Below are 17,694 nucleotides of genomic sequence, written 5' to 3'. Positions count from 1 at the left end.
AAAGGAGTATGTATATACATACATAGACACACAAACCAAACCCCAAAATCTTCACTACTGACTATTTGTATATCAAAATAAAATTCAAATATCCATGCAACATTTGCATACCGTAACCCACGCTGCTCTGCTTATTGCAATCTTTTGGAGCTTATCTATTCACAGTATACACTGGCAAAGCACAGAAAATTCCAAAGGCCACCTCTGCACCATGTACTGCTGATGCAAAGTCAGCTTTTTAAAAATAGTTACCCAGGAACTTAATAAGCTTAAGTGCACAAAGATAAACCCTTAAATACAAGAATCTGCCTATATGAAAGGAAGCATTAAACATCTTTTGTTTACCAAACTTAGCTGGAGAAATGAAAAGACTGATTTTATTAAAAAAAGAATCAAAGCTGTCACTTAAGAGCTAAGAGGATTTAGAAAATACTCAGAAGGGCAACATTTACGTAACAAGCTGTAAATATTAAAATCCCTGTTCCATTATGCTGCATGTTAGCCATGTACACAGTAATGTCATGCTGCAAACGTTCTCTTTAAAGCATTTAAGATCACAAGCTGCTTCTGGCTGGTTACACAGAACATAGGAATGCTGTATGCAGCCTGCAGACCTTATGGAGAGGGTGCACCAATGTGGAGAGCAGAGAGAAGCTCTAAAGTTAAGGTCGTTGATTCACTCTCATTCTGAGGCTTTATTCTAATGCTCAGCTTCTCCATCCTCAATCAGTGGGCTACTAGCTCATTTTGGCATTAGAAACAAAGCACCAGTGAAGTAGCAACAGTCAAATTTTTCACCAGGATGGGAAAATAAGTTCACCTTCTTGGTTTATTGCAGTAAGGTTAGTCAAAATCAAGCATTAAAATGTAACAGTGAAAGAAAAGGAACGAGGCACACTTTCACAGGATCTGTGAACTTCATAAGGCTAAGTAAGCAACAGCTATAGACATATTTTCTAGATCTGTAATTGTATGTTCAGTGCTACCAAAACCAGAAATAAGAATATAGTACTTTCACAAAATAGTATCTATTAACATATACTCCAACTCGGAATACAGTTTATTAATTCATTCCTCCTTCCCTCAGAAGTGAAAAAAAATAAAGTTACTAGGCTAAGCACCCCAAAGTTACAGATTGCCTGAATTAGCACTGTGGCTACAGCCCTAACTCAAATTCTGTATTATTGTAAGTGTGATAAAGCAAATGTTGTTTATGCACATACACACGCTTTTCCATAGGACTACTGCCATATTCATCCACCAAAAAACCTGCTCAGGAAAGGAGCCAGGGTTGTGAAACAAAGGAAATTGTTTCTGGTTGGAGCCAAGATTATTATTCTTTTTTTTTTGCAATAGCCAAAAGGTGTGGGGACTTGTGGGGTAAAAAAGAATGGCTTTCTGGTGGAAGCTGTTGATTACTGCCCTGAGAACTGGCTTTTTTGTTGTTTTTTATAGCAGCAAGCTGTAAAAAGCAAAGCGCAAGAAATCCATCATGTGACATCATTATGATAGCATACAGTTCATCGAAGAGTTTAAACCCCATGCCAAGGAAAGGCCAGACAGAAATAATACATCATTACGTCTCTGTGTCACTTCTCCTTCATCCTTTATGGGGAAAAGGAAGCACCTTCTTGGCCTGCAGGTTTCACAGATGTTTGCTAAAGGCAGAGGAATGGGCCTGTGTATACGTATAAAATACCAAAGCTGTAAATGAAAGCAAGAAAAGCCAGCAGATTCATAAGGGCAGTGACCTTTTTCTGAAATTGATGCTCTTTGGACATCTCATCCTACATTTGTATCACTCAGAGAAACCCATTTGCTTTTCAGAGTGCATATCATGAATGAAACAAAGAGCAGAAGAAAGTCAGCTAGAGACTACTTTAGAAAAGAAACATTCAATTCTGAGAGCATGTTCAGTGCTCCTAACAGCTTGGGGACTAGACAAAAAAAGAAGTCATGTTTACGGTAGCCAACACTGCACTGATACCACTGAAGAGAGCTAGAAGAACCAAACAATGATTAATGAAGCCCAGACAGTTCACAAAGGAGTGAGTTACAACCTCGTTAAATCTCAATTGTTTGAATTGAGTTTTTTTGTGCAGGGTGCCACATTACACTTAGTTTTTAGATCTTCTTGGGAACGAAGTTGCTGAATCTGCTTAACCACTTTCTGAGAAAGAGGAAAGAAGACTAAGTTTTGTCAAGATTTAAGTGGATTTGTAAGAATAATTTTTCAATGAAAACGCACTGCCTTATCCACAACACTCCTTCAAACTTTTGCAATAAATAAAGCTAGGATCTATTTCACAGCCCACTGTGCAACACTCAAAGCAGGCAAGTTAATGCCGTACAAGTGATTTTAATGCTATCATGTTCTAGAAGTTCCAGTGCGCTCTCAGTGCGCCTTTGTGTGCAACTTGACCATACAGACCAGCACAGAGATCATCATTCTGCTTCCTCGCAAGAGCAAGTCAAAGAAAAATATTGCTTTTCAGCATTTGAAATGAAAGCCACGTATGCTGCTTAGGAAAAAGATCAATTAATCTGGCAAGCAGACATCTGTGCCTTTACAATTATATCTTATTTTGCCACCTTGCATTCTGTGTTTGCTTCTCCCTTTCACCATATCTGACAGTAAGTGTAACTTCCAAAGATTTGAGGCACTTAGAGAAGTATTCAAAAAGGCTAATTTTAGCTCCATGAAGCTGGTTTTCCTTTTACTCCATGGGATACATTAGCCCGCTCTGAATGAGCCTCTAGAGAACTCGCTTTTTTTGCAGCTAACTAGAAGGACGTTGGAGAAATTAGTTACATTTAGGCAAAACCCAGCATTGGCAAAACCCCTTTTAACTGTAGACCTTTTCTACAGATCACATTACACATAATACATTGAGTGTTGAAAGTGAGACTTGTTCAATTTGTGCAGTTATTATTGAAGATCTCTGTTTTCTAAGATACCAAAGCCACGCTATTAAGCTTCATTCAGAGTACTTGCTGGTTGTCTCCTCTTAAACTAATGTCTCGTGAGACAGATTTGGGGAAAGTAGAGAAATCCTTTCTAATAAATTCAACTTGGTACTTTGGTAAACAACAAAAGAACCAATGTTCCCAGAGAACAAAACATTTACTACCCATGTCAAACATGTCCACTACAGTCAAATTGTGAGGCAGCTTACAAAAACCTTGTATCACTGTAAACATTGATTACAGTATAATTTGTCCAAGTAAGCTTTTAGCTAGCCCTCAGAATTTAACATCTTTGAAAGGATGATAAAAAACAAGCCAAAACTTACATACATCCACAAATCTCATATTTAATTTAAAAATTTTTCACTTCTGACAATTCAAGTATCAGGAAAAATACCATAACAAAGGGAGATGAATAAAATTAAGACATGGTATTTTTCTAGAAAAGCCCTTTGTTAAGTAAGTAAATTTCAAGCTATGTTTTTGATAAAGGTATTTCAGCAATATTAAAATCCACCACTGCCACAACAGCAAAAATAAAAACCCACCAGCAGCATCCCTTGCATTAGATCTTTTCTACTAATGGTAAAGACCAGGGATATCTCTGCTCCCAAGATAAAACTGTAGGATTTAAAATGAAAAACAAGAAAAATCCATATCCATTGCATTAATCAGAACAGTATTCTCCCACTTTTATTTTCATTATCCACAGTTGTAACAATAAAAAGTTGCTGGAATTTTTCTTTTTCAATATACATGCAAATTTAAAGTGTCTATCTAAAGATACCATTTAAAAAACTCATCCACACGTTTTTCTATACAACAATCAGTTGTTACAGATATTTAAGATGTAATCTGCCACAAAAGGGACTACCTGAGAGTCTGACAGATACTTGATTAGAGATTATTGAAAAGAGAAAGCCACTTTTAGCCTTGTAATACCCTTCTCTAATTACATAATAATTTTTAGCAAATCTTTTCTCGCCTCCTTTGATGACTGATTAGATGGTGAAGCAGAATCGTGTAAAGAGATCCAGCTTTTACAAGTCACTGTGCCAAGTAATAGCAAAGAGCCAGAAATTACTGTCATTGCAAGTTCAGTTTAATGTATTATACTCACTGTGTTAGACGAATTGCACTGATTCTTTATTACTGGCTATTTTCCCTTGGGATCCACACAATATATTTTCTAATTTACAGCTTCATGCCCTCTTACAGGAATTCGGCTATCCGATTCCTCCTTTCCTTCACATTTCCCTTCCTACAAGGATTTCATATTGCCCATGAAAAGACCATGAATGTTCTTATTAGAACTTATCCTCTAGATCCACAAGCAGTTTAAACCTGAATAAGCCCACCTCACTGATGAAAAAAGTCCAACCATTCCCACTCTTTTCTCCTTTCTATTAATTTTCAACTTCTTGCCCCCTGCTTATACTGGCAGAAGAGTTCATGCTTCAATTCACCACACAGTGAATTGGCTCAGGGAATTGATTCAATAGGTTAAAACTATCCAGGAAATAAAGGTGAGTTTTAACCTCAGTCAGTGTCCCATATGAACAGTTGTCCTGGCAAAAGAGAGGGAGGGGACAAGTGGGATCAGGGACAGAGGAAGTTTGCACGCTGTGGGAACTAAAAAATCAGAAGTGCTTCAACTTCCCTCAGCTTACATTTATAAACTGCTACAGTTTATACCAGGTTAAAATTCAACTCAATTGCAGTGTTTGATGCAAAAAGTGAAAGCACCTTTAACATATAGCCACTTCGTAGCCAATAAAACTAAGTTTTGTAGCTACTAATGGGTTTCCCCAAAGCATGGGACTATTCAAAGTATTCCAGTAATGCTTGGGTTACACCTTTTTACAGCAGCTGTCCAAATACTTTCAGCAAGGTGAAAGGTGGTATTATTTCTAAATGGGAACCAACAGTCTTGTAGGATATTTATAAAGATACTCCTTCTAATCTGTACGCTATAATTTACAGGTCATTGCCCCCTAGGTGAGCTGTGTAATCATCAAGCAAGTATTATTGAATTATCACTGTGTTAGAGGTTTTCATTTAGATGGGTTAGTGCGCAATAGAATTGAGGTCCATTTGACAAAGTTTATTTGACAGGACCATGCCAGATCTTCCACAGAGCAGTTCTGTTCACTTGGCCAACTGCAACATTTTACACTAAAAAGCTGGTACAATTTTCCATTATTCAGATTAAAACAACCCTTCCAAGTAGAAAAATAATTATAGTTAGCAATTAAATGCCATGTAGTAAAGCAGTAAATGCTAAGACATGAAAAATTTGCATTTATCATATAATTTGTCAAATTTTCAGCACTATCTTCAATAAATTGAAATAACACAAATTACATAAACACTCAAGATGTTTTGAGTAGCTATCTTTGTCACCCAAATTCTCTGAATGCCAAATTAAAAGTAAATCATATGCACTTAAAGATGTATATAACCAATCTGAGTTGTACCAAAGATAGCATAATATTTATATATACCACAGTGTGGCTCCTAATTATCTAGCACATGGTTTTGACTGCAAAATATATACATATTAAAGACCTTCTGAGAAGAATTTCACTCAGATTTTTACAATAGTGCTAAAAGAATAAGGTAAATAAGCACCTTCTACTACCAAATATATAAAGACTAAAACAAGACAATACAGCCTCTAGCAGAACTAGTAAAACAGACTTTGGCCCCAGAAGATCTTAAATTTTTTTTGATAGAACTCCAGAATTATAGTTTTGAAAGTGAAGCAAGAATTAGCCAATGAAATATGTCACAGAAATTTGACAGTATGGCTCTGTGCCTGAGCAGAATTATACCTTCTCACAAGTATTTTTTTCCTAAGCACCAAAACCTAGGGAAGAACATACAGAACTGCATAATTTCAAGTTGTAACTGACATGCCATCAGAAAATACCAGTCTTAAATTAAGAACAGATTCTGCCAGATAGTCTTAATTTTCTTAAATCCCAGAGACTTAGACCAGAAAGAATAAAAGATTGTTTGGGCAAAAGAAAACTACCAAATTAACTTCTTCTTTAGCTCTGTATCTTTATGGACAAAATACATAATTCCTTCTGTTTTTTACTGAATTTGTACAGAAATAAGGAATTTGTGACCTTGCACATGACAAACCCCTCTGAACAATGTCATTGAATCGCTTTTTTCAATGTCTCAAGAAACTCAGATGTCAGAAGTAAGGGAGGTAACTCTTTTGTAAAAAGTACAATAAAATCCAGACAACCAAAGGACAAGACAGGGCTATCCAGCACAGCCAGGTAATGCGTATCCCTAGCTATATAATACAAATCTTGGCTCTATCTACCCATTCAGCAACATGCAGCTTCTGAGATACGAACATATTTGTCAATTGCTCATTACACGTGTAGGTGGGATAACCCACGCAAAGTGACAAGACTAGTACAGATCAGGTATAAATTAGGCTACAAGAACATGCTATATTTAGGATACTTATCTTTGAGAAATGAAGTTAGGGAGTCATAAACTTCAGAATGTTTGGGTTAAGCACATTGCAGTTAATCTGCTACATAAATAACCTTCACAGAACTCACTGTGAAAAAGAGGTTATTTCAAGCCAGCTAGCTAGCCCAATCAATTTGAAACTTCCTTAACTGGCAAAAAACTGAACTAGCGAATTCTTTTTCAACTCCATACTAGCTTCCTGCAATAAAACCATAAAAATCACACCAAGCAAAATATGTCGGTCTCCCCACCCCCTGATTTTTTCATAGAAACGCGTCTCTATCCTCAACACTCTTGCACTGTTTCACTTACACAGTGAACTGTGTATATCATAAGTATGTATAGGGAGACAATCTGCAAAAATTAAAGAAAGGCAGAGCTTAGTACATAGTTCCCTAAATGTTACAGACATTTCAAGATCACACATATACATATCTCAAAGCTTTGGACCACATACTGAAATTCTGAACTACTGTTACTGAAATTCTACTTCCTGAAATTCTGATGCTACTTTTACCAAAAGTCTTGTTTGATAGTCCAATGTTTTAAACTGGAAGAAGGTTGTCTTCAGTAATCCCAGGTCCCTAAAATGAGAGTGAAACTGTGGAGCAAGGAAGACCTACCCTTAGAGGAGGGGGATCAGGTTAGGCAACATTTAAACAAACTGGATATACATGAGTCTGTTGGGGCCTGATAGATTGCATCCCTGACTGTTGAGGCGACTCTAGGTTTTTGAAAGGTTGTGGCTACCTGAAGAGGCTCCTGAGGACCAGAAGTAAGAACATGTCACTCCAGTCTTCAAGCAGGATAATCCAGGGAACTACAGGCTGCTCAGCCTCACATCAATCCCTGCGAAGGGGATGGAATAACACCTCCTGGAGGCCTTTTCCAAACATATTAAGAAGGCTGACTGGGAGTATGGATTTATGAAGAGGAAATCAAGCCTGACCAACCTGATAGCCTTCTACAATAAGATGACTAGCTCGATGGATAAATGGAGATCAGTTATTATTTATCTTGCAAGGCTTTCAACACTGTCTCTTGTACAACATCCTCATAGACAAAATTACGAAGAACGCACTGATAAGTGGACAGTGAGGTGGATCAAAAACTAGTTGAACTGCTGGGCTCAAAGGATTGTCATCAGCAATGCAAAGTCCTGGCTAGAGGCCAGTGATGTGGGGTCTACACTGGGGCCAATACTGTTTAACTTCTTCATTAATGACCTAGATGACGAGATGGAGTGCACACTTGTGCAATGCGCCCTTGTGACAAAGATGACCCACAGCCTCCTGGGCTACATTAAGAAAAGTATTCCTAGCAGGTTGGTGGGGGTCAAGTCCAGCAAAGGCCCACAAAGATAATTATGGGATAGAAGCATCTATCATATGAGGAGAGGCTGAGAAAGCTGTGACTGTTCAACCTGAAGAAGAGAAGGCTCAGGCAGGATCTTATCCATGTGTGCAAACAGCTGCTGGGAAGAAGCAAAGAAGATGAAGCCAAACTCTTCTCAGTGGTGCCCGGTGAAAGGACAAACAAGAAGCAATGGGCCACAAACTGAAATCCAGGAAATTCCAACCAGACATCAGGAAAAATAAAAAAATAATTAAAAAAAAAAAAAATCAAAGACCACACATTTTTCTACTGTACGGGTGGTCAAACACTGGAACAGTGTTGCCCAGAGAAGGTGTACCATCTCCAGCTTTGGAGATATTCAACATCCAACTGGACACATCCCTGAGTAACATGCTCTAGCTGACTCTGCTCTAAGCAGGAGGGTTCGACAGGATGATCTCCAGAGGTGTCTGCCAGCCTCACCCATTCTGTAATTCTGTGAAAAGACAGGAGGAAGGAAGAGACTGGACAGCACCTATCATCTACAATATAGGCTTAGCTTTAATCCAAAAGTGAGTAAACCTCCTCATACCAGACATTTTGCTCATATCTGAATACATCAGTTGTAAAGGCAAACTGATGATGTTGTTATTCCATGAGGGATTAAAAGCTAGTAAGATTTTTAGCTACACGATTTATCTAATAGTGCTTGCACAGCTATTTGGCTTGTTTTATTTTATAGACTTGAATCAACTAAATTTGATTTGGTGATCAGACAGGAAGTCACATTAACTACTTGTTTACATTGCTACTGTTGTTTTAAACAGAAATCAAGTTCTATCACACTGAGAACAGAAAAGATTTAAGACTTCTTTCCTAGATGTTTACATTTTTTTGACTGGAGCTGTCTTTGCAAAAACAATATATGCAATTCTGTGTCTTGCTGCAGAGCAATTTTTTCCTCAAAACATTACTTCTTGAAGAAAAACTAAAATATAGTACAGAGAGAACAGGTCTGAAGTAGTATGCCTACCCAATAGTCATTCAAGAGCAGAGCCAGAAGCTCATCTCCCTTCCAATTTTTACATTAAGGTAGAACCATGGGTGCCAGACTGGATGTGGGATGTCAAGGCTTGAATGCCACATGAGGTCTGGACTCCTTTCCATCCTTCTGTTCATGTGTATCACCAAGAGTTATCAGAAGCAGCTGTTAAATTCTAGAAATAAGAGTTATAGGGACACCTTGGGAAGATGTACTAATAATTATCATCTCTTACCACCCCTCCCTTTAACCTTCCACAGATCTGTCTTTCTAATCAGGTATTTATACCATGCTCCATTACTCATTGTATTTGAACTCATAAGCCAGAATAAGTCAGAACAACCTGAACTGAATGACTGGATAAAACCTAAAATCTTCAGCCACAAGTAGACTTTAGGATACCAAACCAACTTCACTGAGTTTAAAAGAAAAATCAAGATCCATTTAGTATTGTGTTCAATGAAAGAACTTGTTTTAAAAACCATCATGGTGCATCTGGCCTTTCTCTTGTTTTGGGCCTTCACAATTTTTTTCTTAACCTAAAGGTTAATTACAACACTTAAGTCCCCAAATGGGCAATACAGTTTCCAAAACCTACTCCTCAACTTAGCATGAATGTTTTCAATGGCATCTAGAAATTATTTTAATGTGTGAAAGAGCTGTTGCAGCATAATTATCTGTCAAAGCGCATAGACATCTGTCCCAAAAGCAAAGATGTAAAATAGTTATTTTCTGTTAAATTAATGCGGGGCATAGCACAGAAAAACTGAAGAGGTCAAATGTGCCTCTACTTACTTGTTTCCTCTTGCTATGGAGTTTTGGTCTCACATATGTGAGAGTCTTGTATCAGATCCACTAGATGGTGCAATCCATCTTCTCCATTAAACGCATTTGAAGTTTATGCACATAAGTAGTTAATTTTTAAAGAGGAAAAAATCAAACTTAATGCTAATCAAGGAAAGGTTTATTACTGGAAGAACAAGGCACCAAACAGAATGTCAGGGTCCAGGAAAGATCTAGGCTTGACACTCATATACGTTAGCAGCCAACATCTCAATTTTCAAGAGAAATATGATTTCACCCAATTTCAGAGTATATAAATGAGGTTTAACAAAATTTTCATCACATTAAAAAAAAGTAATAAGAACAGCATGCTTTAAATGATTTAAGTAACTTCAACAGGGAAATAATCAACCCAATAGGGGGTTAGCAGATCTACAGACCAATAAGAATGGCATTCAGCAGCATGGTAGTATTCAAAACAACCTACAATTTGTCCTAAGTACTTCATAGGTGAAAACAGTACCCACACTAAGACTAGAATCCCACAGCTACATTCTGCTATCTCCCTTGTTATCCATGACCTCGACCTAAAGCTGGTTAGCTTTTCACTTCTGATTCTAATTCCCTGTTTTGGTAAGGGATTAAGTCAAGACACACGAATAGAAAAAAATTACTGCCAGGTAAGGAGGTGAACTATCTCAATGACAGTCTACAATCTTGATCTGGATGGCAGCCAAATTTTATTTCGGCCCTTGCCAAGTTCCCAAATGTTTGAGATCTGCTGAATCATTGAAGAAGATTCTATACTGCTTTATTACTTTCTTAGTAAGTGATTGTTTACCACGAAGAATTGTGTGCATTGCCAAGACAAGTCCTAGACTAGAAAGCGGGGTACAGTGTTTAACTAGCCTCTCAGAAAATGGAACAAGTGCAGTGCTTTCTGCTTGGCAGGCTTAGTAAAAATTAGTAGACCTTCAAAAAGTAATTTATTAGTCCTCTCCTGGCAGTTTTTGTGGATTTTTACTCTCAGCAATTCCTACTTTTTCTCCTCAAACAAGGTATTCTTTTTACAGGGCAATGAGGACTGTTAATTGACATATTCTGCAACAGTTGGAAATGTAGTTTGCTGCAGCCTAACAAAAAAATAATAAATTAAGTAATTCACCAAAATCAGTGACATATTTTGCAAAGGATAACCCCTAAATTCAAAGAAAAATAGATTTTTTTTTTCTTCAAACCAACATAAATTGCATCCTAATACATTAGAAAATTGATACCAAACTCCGTTTCTTCTCCACTTTATGAAAATAGCTCTACCAACTGTGATAAGGAACTACAAAACAATACCAACTTTGCTAAAATTAGCATAATATTTCTTGACTGTACATTTTCCTCGTGGGCATTTTCCTTTTGGAAGGTGTTCATTTGGAAAAAAAAAAAAAAAACACTCATGGAATCATGTCTGCCATGACGAAATGTTGTCTAAAAAGTCACTGCTTTTTTGATGATATATCAGCCTAGTGCAACAAAAATATTTTGGTTCTTCATTTCACTTAAGAATTTTAAACATTTTCAGAAATACCAATATGTTGCTTAATAATCTGTATAATGTAAACAGAAAGTATGGAATAAAAAGATGGGAAGTTAGCCTAGAAACTTACTCAATTATATGGAAGTCACTACTGACAGTGTAATTAATAGTATCTTTACACAGAGATCATCCATAACGCTTTTGCCCGTTATTATTTCATGTCATGCTTGCATACACCACTGACCTTATGGAGCGCAGGAGCCATTACTGGCACCAAAAATCCATTGTAAATGTAATTCACAAGCTGGTTACGTATCAAGGGATGTGCCACCTAAGAGGGTGGAAGAGAGAAAGACACAGAACAGTTCCAATGAGATTTAAAATAAGACAGGGCACAGACTACTCTTATCCGCTACCAAAACCCTTTCCCATTTAACAAGACATGTTCATTTGTCCTTCACACCAGCATTTGCTATGATTCAGGTTCTTAAAGATATTTCCTTCCGCAAAGAAATACACAAACTATGTTTAATTACAGTAAGCCTGCCAAATTTAGAGAACAGAGCTTTTCAATCTCCCTGCACGCTGACAAAGATGAATGGATGGACAGAAAAGTGTGTATACCCATGCATTAAAGGAAGATTTGAGATTCTAAATTTAGCTCCTGCAACCTCGTCAGGGTCACTTGAAGGTGGATTTGCCATTGTTAACTTGTCCTCTTACAAGAAGAAAAAGCAGAACAGCTGCTTTCCTATGGTTCAAGAGTAGGTAAACCAAAGCACTCTCTAGCTATAGGGTAAGAACATATTGTTCACATGCCCTTCTCCCAGTCACTGTAAAACAAACAGAAATGAAAACAAAGCCTACATTATTCAATCAATAGGCTGGTTAGGAGCTTTAAAAAATTAACTGCTATTAGAAGCCAAAAATTTACTTTTATAATGAAGCATTTGTTTTGTTTTCAAAAGGAAAACATATTATCAATTCATGCATTTAAAAGAAATTTGATAAAAGCAGGAAAAAATTCCATTAGAAGTGTTCTAAGTTAACATATTCTGTTTGAAGTTCACATAGAACCTGGAATATCACAGCCTACATGTGGCCACAAATACATTCTCCCACTTGCAATTCTTCCCAGACTTCCTTTAATTTGTAACAGTTACTTTGGAAAGGAGAAGAAAAAGGGTTGCCCTTCCTATGCTGTGATCCAGGGAAAAAGTAGTAAATGGAAGGAGGTCTTGGCTACACTGTCCCTTTTTAATCTCTGGTCAAAGTTTTTGGGTCAACACAGAACAAGCCACACCACAAAGACCATTCCATGCACAGAGCAAAAATTCCTGCAGTAATTGAGCTTTCAGTTCAGCTGGAGAAAGACTATGAAAACACAATCAAGCAGCAGTCAGAAACTGCTCTTTCTGCTTGTCAGTTGAAGATCCTTAACCATTTTGAGTTTATTTGAAAAGTGGTTTTAAAATAATATGTTCTTCTTTAATTTGTCTGCAGTAACCTTTATATCATTTTTTTTTAAAAAAGTATCACATATGACCTCCTGCAAATGTAGATCTGTAGAAAAATTCTGCTTAGACATCAGAATGAATATTGTCTCCTTGTCACATTTAAACAAGCATGTTAAAAACCTTATATATTGCATTTAAAGAATGACAGCTATTATTATTTTCGCTTGTTCAATGCTGTAATAGTCAATCAGCTACTTTACTGTATTTTGCACACGTCTCACTAAAACATATCTTTTAACAGTAAATGTGACTAAATTTTCAATCCTATTCACATTTCTTCAAGTAACATGTAAATCTACAGTTTCTGTAAAATTTATATCATGTTTTAATAAAATACTGGATAAGGGTTCTATAGGGTTTTCTAGCCTTAAAAACAATATTAAAAAAAACCAAAAAAAATTATGTTTAGATCAGAGAAAAAAAATAGTAAGGGATCAAAGCCAGAAAAAAAAAATGTAATCAAGAAATAATCATTAAGAACAGAGAGTGGATTCAAAACAGGCCAATCTAAAATGAATTTATATTTCTAGGAATATAGCTAAATTCTGCTTGGAAAGCTTGCTTTATGCAGTACTCGCCAACAGGCAAAATGGACTGTTTTCTTTTGTACACTATTATGAAAGCTTAGACAAACACAGAATGGTATTCAGCACTTAAATATATAAAGTCTACTTTTTCCCACATGTAAAGGCATTCAATTTTCTTTTAGTATCAACAGTGGTATTAAAATGCGATAAACTTTTTTTTTTTAAAAAACAGAAAATCCTCCCAATGACATAATGAAATATCATGCTGCCACACAAATTTACTGCTTTCATTTGAAACATTTGTCACCTGAAAACCAAGAACATATTAATTCATCCCTATAACCAGGACAAACAGCACAATGCATCCATTTTATAACTAATTTTAGTGTAACTTAAAAAGTCCATGCCATTAATAAAAGTAAATAAACGCTATAATTTACAAACTTTTGCAGAATATATAAAACACTACTACTTCGGAAGGACAGGCCAACTCTGCTCCATTACCTGTATCACAGCATTGCAAAATTCAAGGGAATTCATGAATTGTACAAGGGCTGGTGACAAGAGCCAGTCATCTTTCAGGAGACAATGCCACTCTTCTCCTTTTTCTTCCAGCTTTGTAGGCAAAGATGAATAGAGGCCACTTAGTCCTGTTGCTAGCACCTGTATTTCAAAAACAGAAGAGAAATTACTTACGTTCCAACTGTCCACCTACTTGAATGGCAATGCCACAAATGGTTTCTCTTATTAGTTTTAGTAACATAAAAGAGTGTTGAGATTAATTTCATTTCCTTTTGAAAGAGTCCTGTCACAGAAAGACATGAATATTTTAAAGAGCATTCTATATAATATCCTTCTTTCAAGAGTTGGTATTTAGGAGAAAGTGATGGAGAAATTCAGGTTGTCTTTTTTTTTTTAACCCAAAGTTATAATTTATTTTTAAATACTTCTTTTTAAATGCTTCTAAAATAATTTTACACTTTCCTTCAGTCCCTTCCAGAAGAAGCCATCACTGCCATATATATATGTCTTTTGTTGGTGATTTGAATCTTACTGCTCACACATTCCTATATGAAGTCATTTCACTTGGAAATATGAAACATTAGAAAGGGAAGGAGAAAGTGCCCCCATCAACAAAAATGAAGTTGAGCTTCATATAAACCACAGGTATCTGTTAACTTTCATTCCTAGGCACTTGGACTCAGCTGAATCCACTTAAAAAAAATTCTAACTGTTCATAATTTCTCATTTTCCTTTCTTATTTATTTGGAAGCGGGAGGGGAAGAAATAAAAAAGCCTGAAATAAGTTACTGTGTAAACATTGTTTCCAGTGACATTAAGCCTTACAGATGATTTATGTAGAATATATCACTGAAGCATAAGATTGTGTTTTTAGTTACAATTTAAAAAGCATACTTCCAAAAAGGTTTTTTAAATTTAACTGAATATATCTAGAGTATTGGTAGTTTCAGACCAAGTTTTTAATTATTAAAGTTATTTGAAGCTGGAAACTTTCTAAATGTTATTTACAACTCTTATCCTTCTGACATGATTTTATACAACTTCAGAATAATTTTTAAGATGATCCTCATTTTAATGGGAACATTAAGACTCAGCCTGATGGCAATCTTTTAAGTTTTCATTCAACAGACTCTTGTAAGAATTTTTCCTCTTTCTACAAAGGGCTACTTGGCACCTACAGGGCTAGACAGTCAAAGCTCAGATGAAACACAACTGTTTGACCTGCACATTGTCAACTCTTTGTTTTCTAACACATAAAAGACCAAGGGTTCAAGGAAGGGCATTCAGGTTTTGATCATACGCAAGCATAACCAATTATGATTGCTAAACCATCCAGTCAGACAAAGACTGTCTTTCTGAATACTTTCCATTCCTAAATCATATAATTTTGAAGATGGATTTATTCTGGCATACATAATTAAGCTAAATATTAAGGGGGGGGGAATACTGTGGAAAATTCACTGCTTTAGCACACTGTGCTACTTTTTTTTATACACATATATACATAGATATATAAAGAAAGATGCTGGAGATATGTTAAAAGCTTTATTTGGACAATCACCTTCTATAACCAGAATCTTTTTTGCTTTCTCTGTCTCTCATGGTAGAAGAGCTAAAAGCAAAAAGTTGGGAAGATCTTACTAGGCCTATAGAACTACCTATACGTAACCCCCCCCCCCCACACACACACACACTTACACTCACAAACCCAGGCTTCAGACAGCTCTAGGAAGCAAAGAATTCTGAAGAGAGAACTTGAGTTTCTTTTGTGTTGCACACTTGATTTTCCGTTGTCTGCTTAAAATTTAATTGCTATTCATAAACACATACTTACCCTCTCAGTAAGCAATCCGATTTTCAGAGCTGTGGACTATCCACATTTCTCCTTCATATGGAAGTTTAGTCCTTAAGCACAAGGAACCAACCTTGAACAAAATGTACTACTCTCCACAAAAAGGGGCAGTGAACTCACTATCAGTCAATGTCTTGAAGTGAAGAATTCTTTAGTTTGTCTGACTTACTGAAGTAAGAAGTGACAGATATAGATGCTAAAATCTGTAAAGTTTAAAAAGCTCTTGGATTTGCTATGAAGTACAACACAAATGGCTCTATGAAATTATGTTTCTAAAGCACTGAGAGTAGCCACTGGAAGCAATTTCATCTCTTTACGTAAAAAACATTTGAAAATTTTCGTAGAAAGTATATGGTATAAACAGGATTACCATTTGAAATTACCAACAGAACTCTTCACACATAAAACAATGCACATATATAGACCACATTATGGAGTTTTAATCAGCAAAATGATAAACATGACTTTAAAAAATCTGAAAGGGAAGGAAATGAATGAGTGCACATCCTGGAAGGGCAAGATTGGTTTTATTTTTTGTTTTACCCAGAGCAGTGTCCTTTTAAACTTCTCCCAACATTTGTCATGTCAACCCTACATGCTCATCTACTTTTACAAGCATTTCCAGCAGGTTTTCTTTTTTTCTCACCATCGAGTCGTGAGTCTTTCTGCAAACCAGTCTTGATTCATTTATTTTCTCTTAACTCATGGAAGACACTGACTATATGATTTGCAATCCCAGACACTTTATATGATTAAAATTTGTTAATATATAATCAATTGCTATCTGGCCAATTCCTTCCCTTTAATAAATCCCTTTCCTCCCACATCCATAGTCTACCTCTGTGTAGCCTCAACTTTTCAAGGACATTGCAGAGCCATACCTCCTCCTGTTTTAATACATGCTTTCCTAAGCTGCGAGGTATTTACAGATACAGTTTTATGGAGAGACTTTGAGATGCTATCCTGCTCAAAATCCTTCAGAAACATTGTTTTCTTACTATAATGCTGAACAGATAATATCTTCAATCAGATTCAGAAAACTTTCAGGTCAAAACATGATAAAAATGATATGGCAGGAAAATCTCTATAAAATCAGAAAGCCTTGTCTACATATTCTGTTTTGAAAACATTTGTTAGTGATGTATCTTACTGCAGCCTGTCCCCTTCCTTTATAGTTTATTCACCTACAGTTTTGAATACTATGGACAATCTTGTTCTAAAAAGCTGCTAACCAAAGTGAGCTCAAAAAATACTATCAAGAAAGCCTTCAGGATCACTTCAGCACAGATCTAACACTGGTTCAGGTATATGAGGCAGCAAAGATTTATGGCCAGACCCCGCCCTAGGGCATGTCTATACTATGCAATAAGGCATGGTAAAGAAAACCCTATATGCTACCAACCAACTCAGCCCCAGAACCAGAGATAGCATCAACACAGTGCCATCCAAATGCCACTCCTATCAGCACAGGACTGCGCTAGCTGTTTTGCAGAGTAGCTGAGGCCTCATCTGCACTGATTTGACTGATATACAGCAATGCCACTGACACCTACAGAGTATTCCACCAGAACAAAACCTGTTCCTTCAGCTCATTACACTCAAATTCAAAAAAGATGTTGTGCTAGTGAGCTAATTCTATGGCATTGCATTAAAGTTTTATTATAGACTTAGGACACTCATTACTATTCAGAAAAGTCTGATTTTAGCACATTTTGACAAGAAGCCTTCCTAATTAGAATGATTGTCAATCATGGCTCCCTGTTGTTCGAAGGTTAATATAGCTGGCTTTTATCTTCATTGTAAAAAGGCTGGGGGTTTTGTGGGTTTTTTTTGTTTGTTTGTTTTGTTTTAAATTAATTGGAAGATGTAATTATGGAAGTTATAGCATGGATCCAATAATGGTATTTGTCCCAGGGACAGTTTGAGAATCAAGTTCATGTTCTTTAGCAGCATCTATTACACAAGGTCAACTGGAGTCTCTCAGGACAAGAAATTTGATGCAATATATACCACTGACAAAGGAAACCTTTTATAAGTTTTGATTTGGAACTTGTAGGCCTCCTCCAACCTGCATATCTGGCTCTGCCTTACTGCTTAAAGGACATAACAACCTCAGAGTA

General features: G+C 36.4%; 1 protein-coding gene across 5 annotated transcripts in view; it reads right to left on the bottom strand.

Moving 5' to 3' along the window:
* The window catches only part of FHIP1A (FHF complex subunit HOOK interacting protein 1A), a 104,318-nt gene that overhangs the window by 19,058 nt on the left and 67,566 nt on the right, over window positions 1-17,694 (bottom strand). For all 5 annotated transcript variants that reach the window (XM_069785154.1, XM_069785168.1, XM_069785163.1 and 2 more), the window contains 2 exons: window positions 13,705-13,863; window positions 11,401-11,487 (listed from right to left, as the gene is read on the bottom strand). In XM_069785154.1, the coding sequence (XP_069641255.1) occupies window positions 11,401-11,487; window positions 13,705-13,863 (246 nt within the window). The remainder of the gene's footprint in view (window positions 1-11,400; window positions 11,488-13,704; window positions 13,864-17,694) is intronic.

This window comes from Haliaeetus albicilla, chromosome 1 (genome assembly GCF_947461875.1).
Source record: "Haliaeetus albicilla chromosome 1, bHalAlb1.1, whole genome shotgun sequence".
In the NCBI taxonomy this organism is placed as follows: Eukaryota; Metazoa; Chordata; class Aves; order Accipitriformes; family Accipitridae; genus Haliaeetus; species Haliaeetus albicilla.
This window is presented reverse-complemented; position numbering and strand designations above follow the sequence as displayed.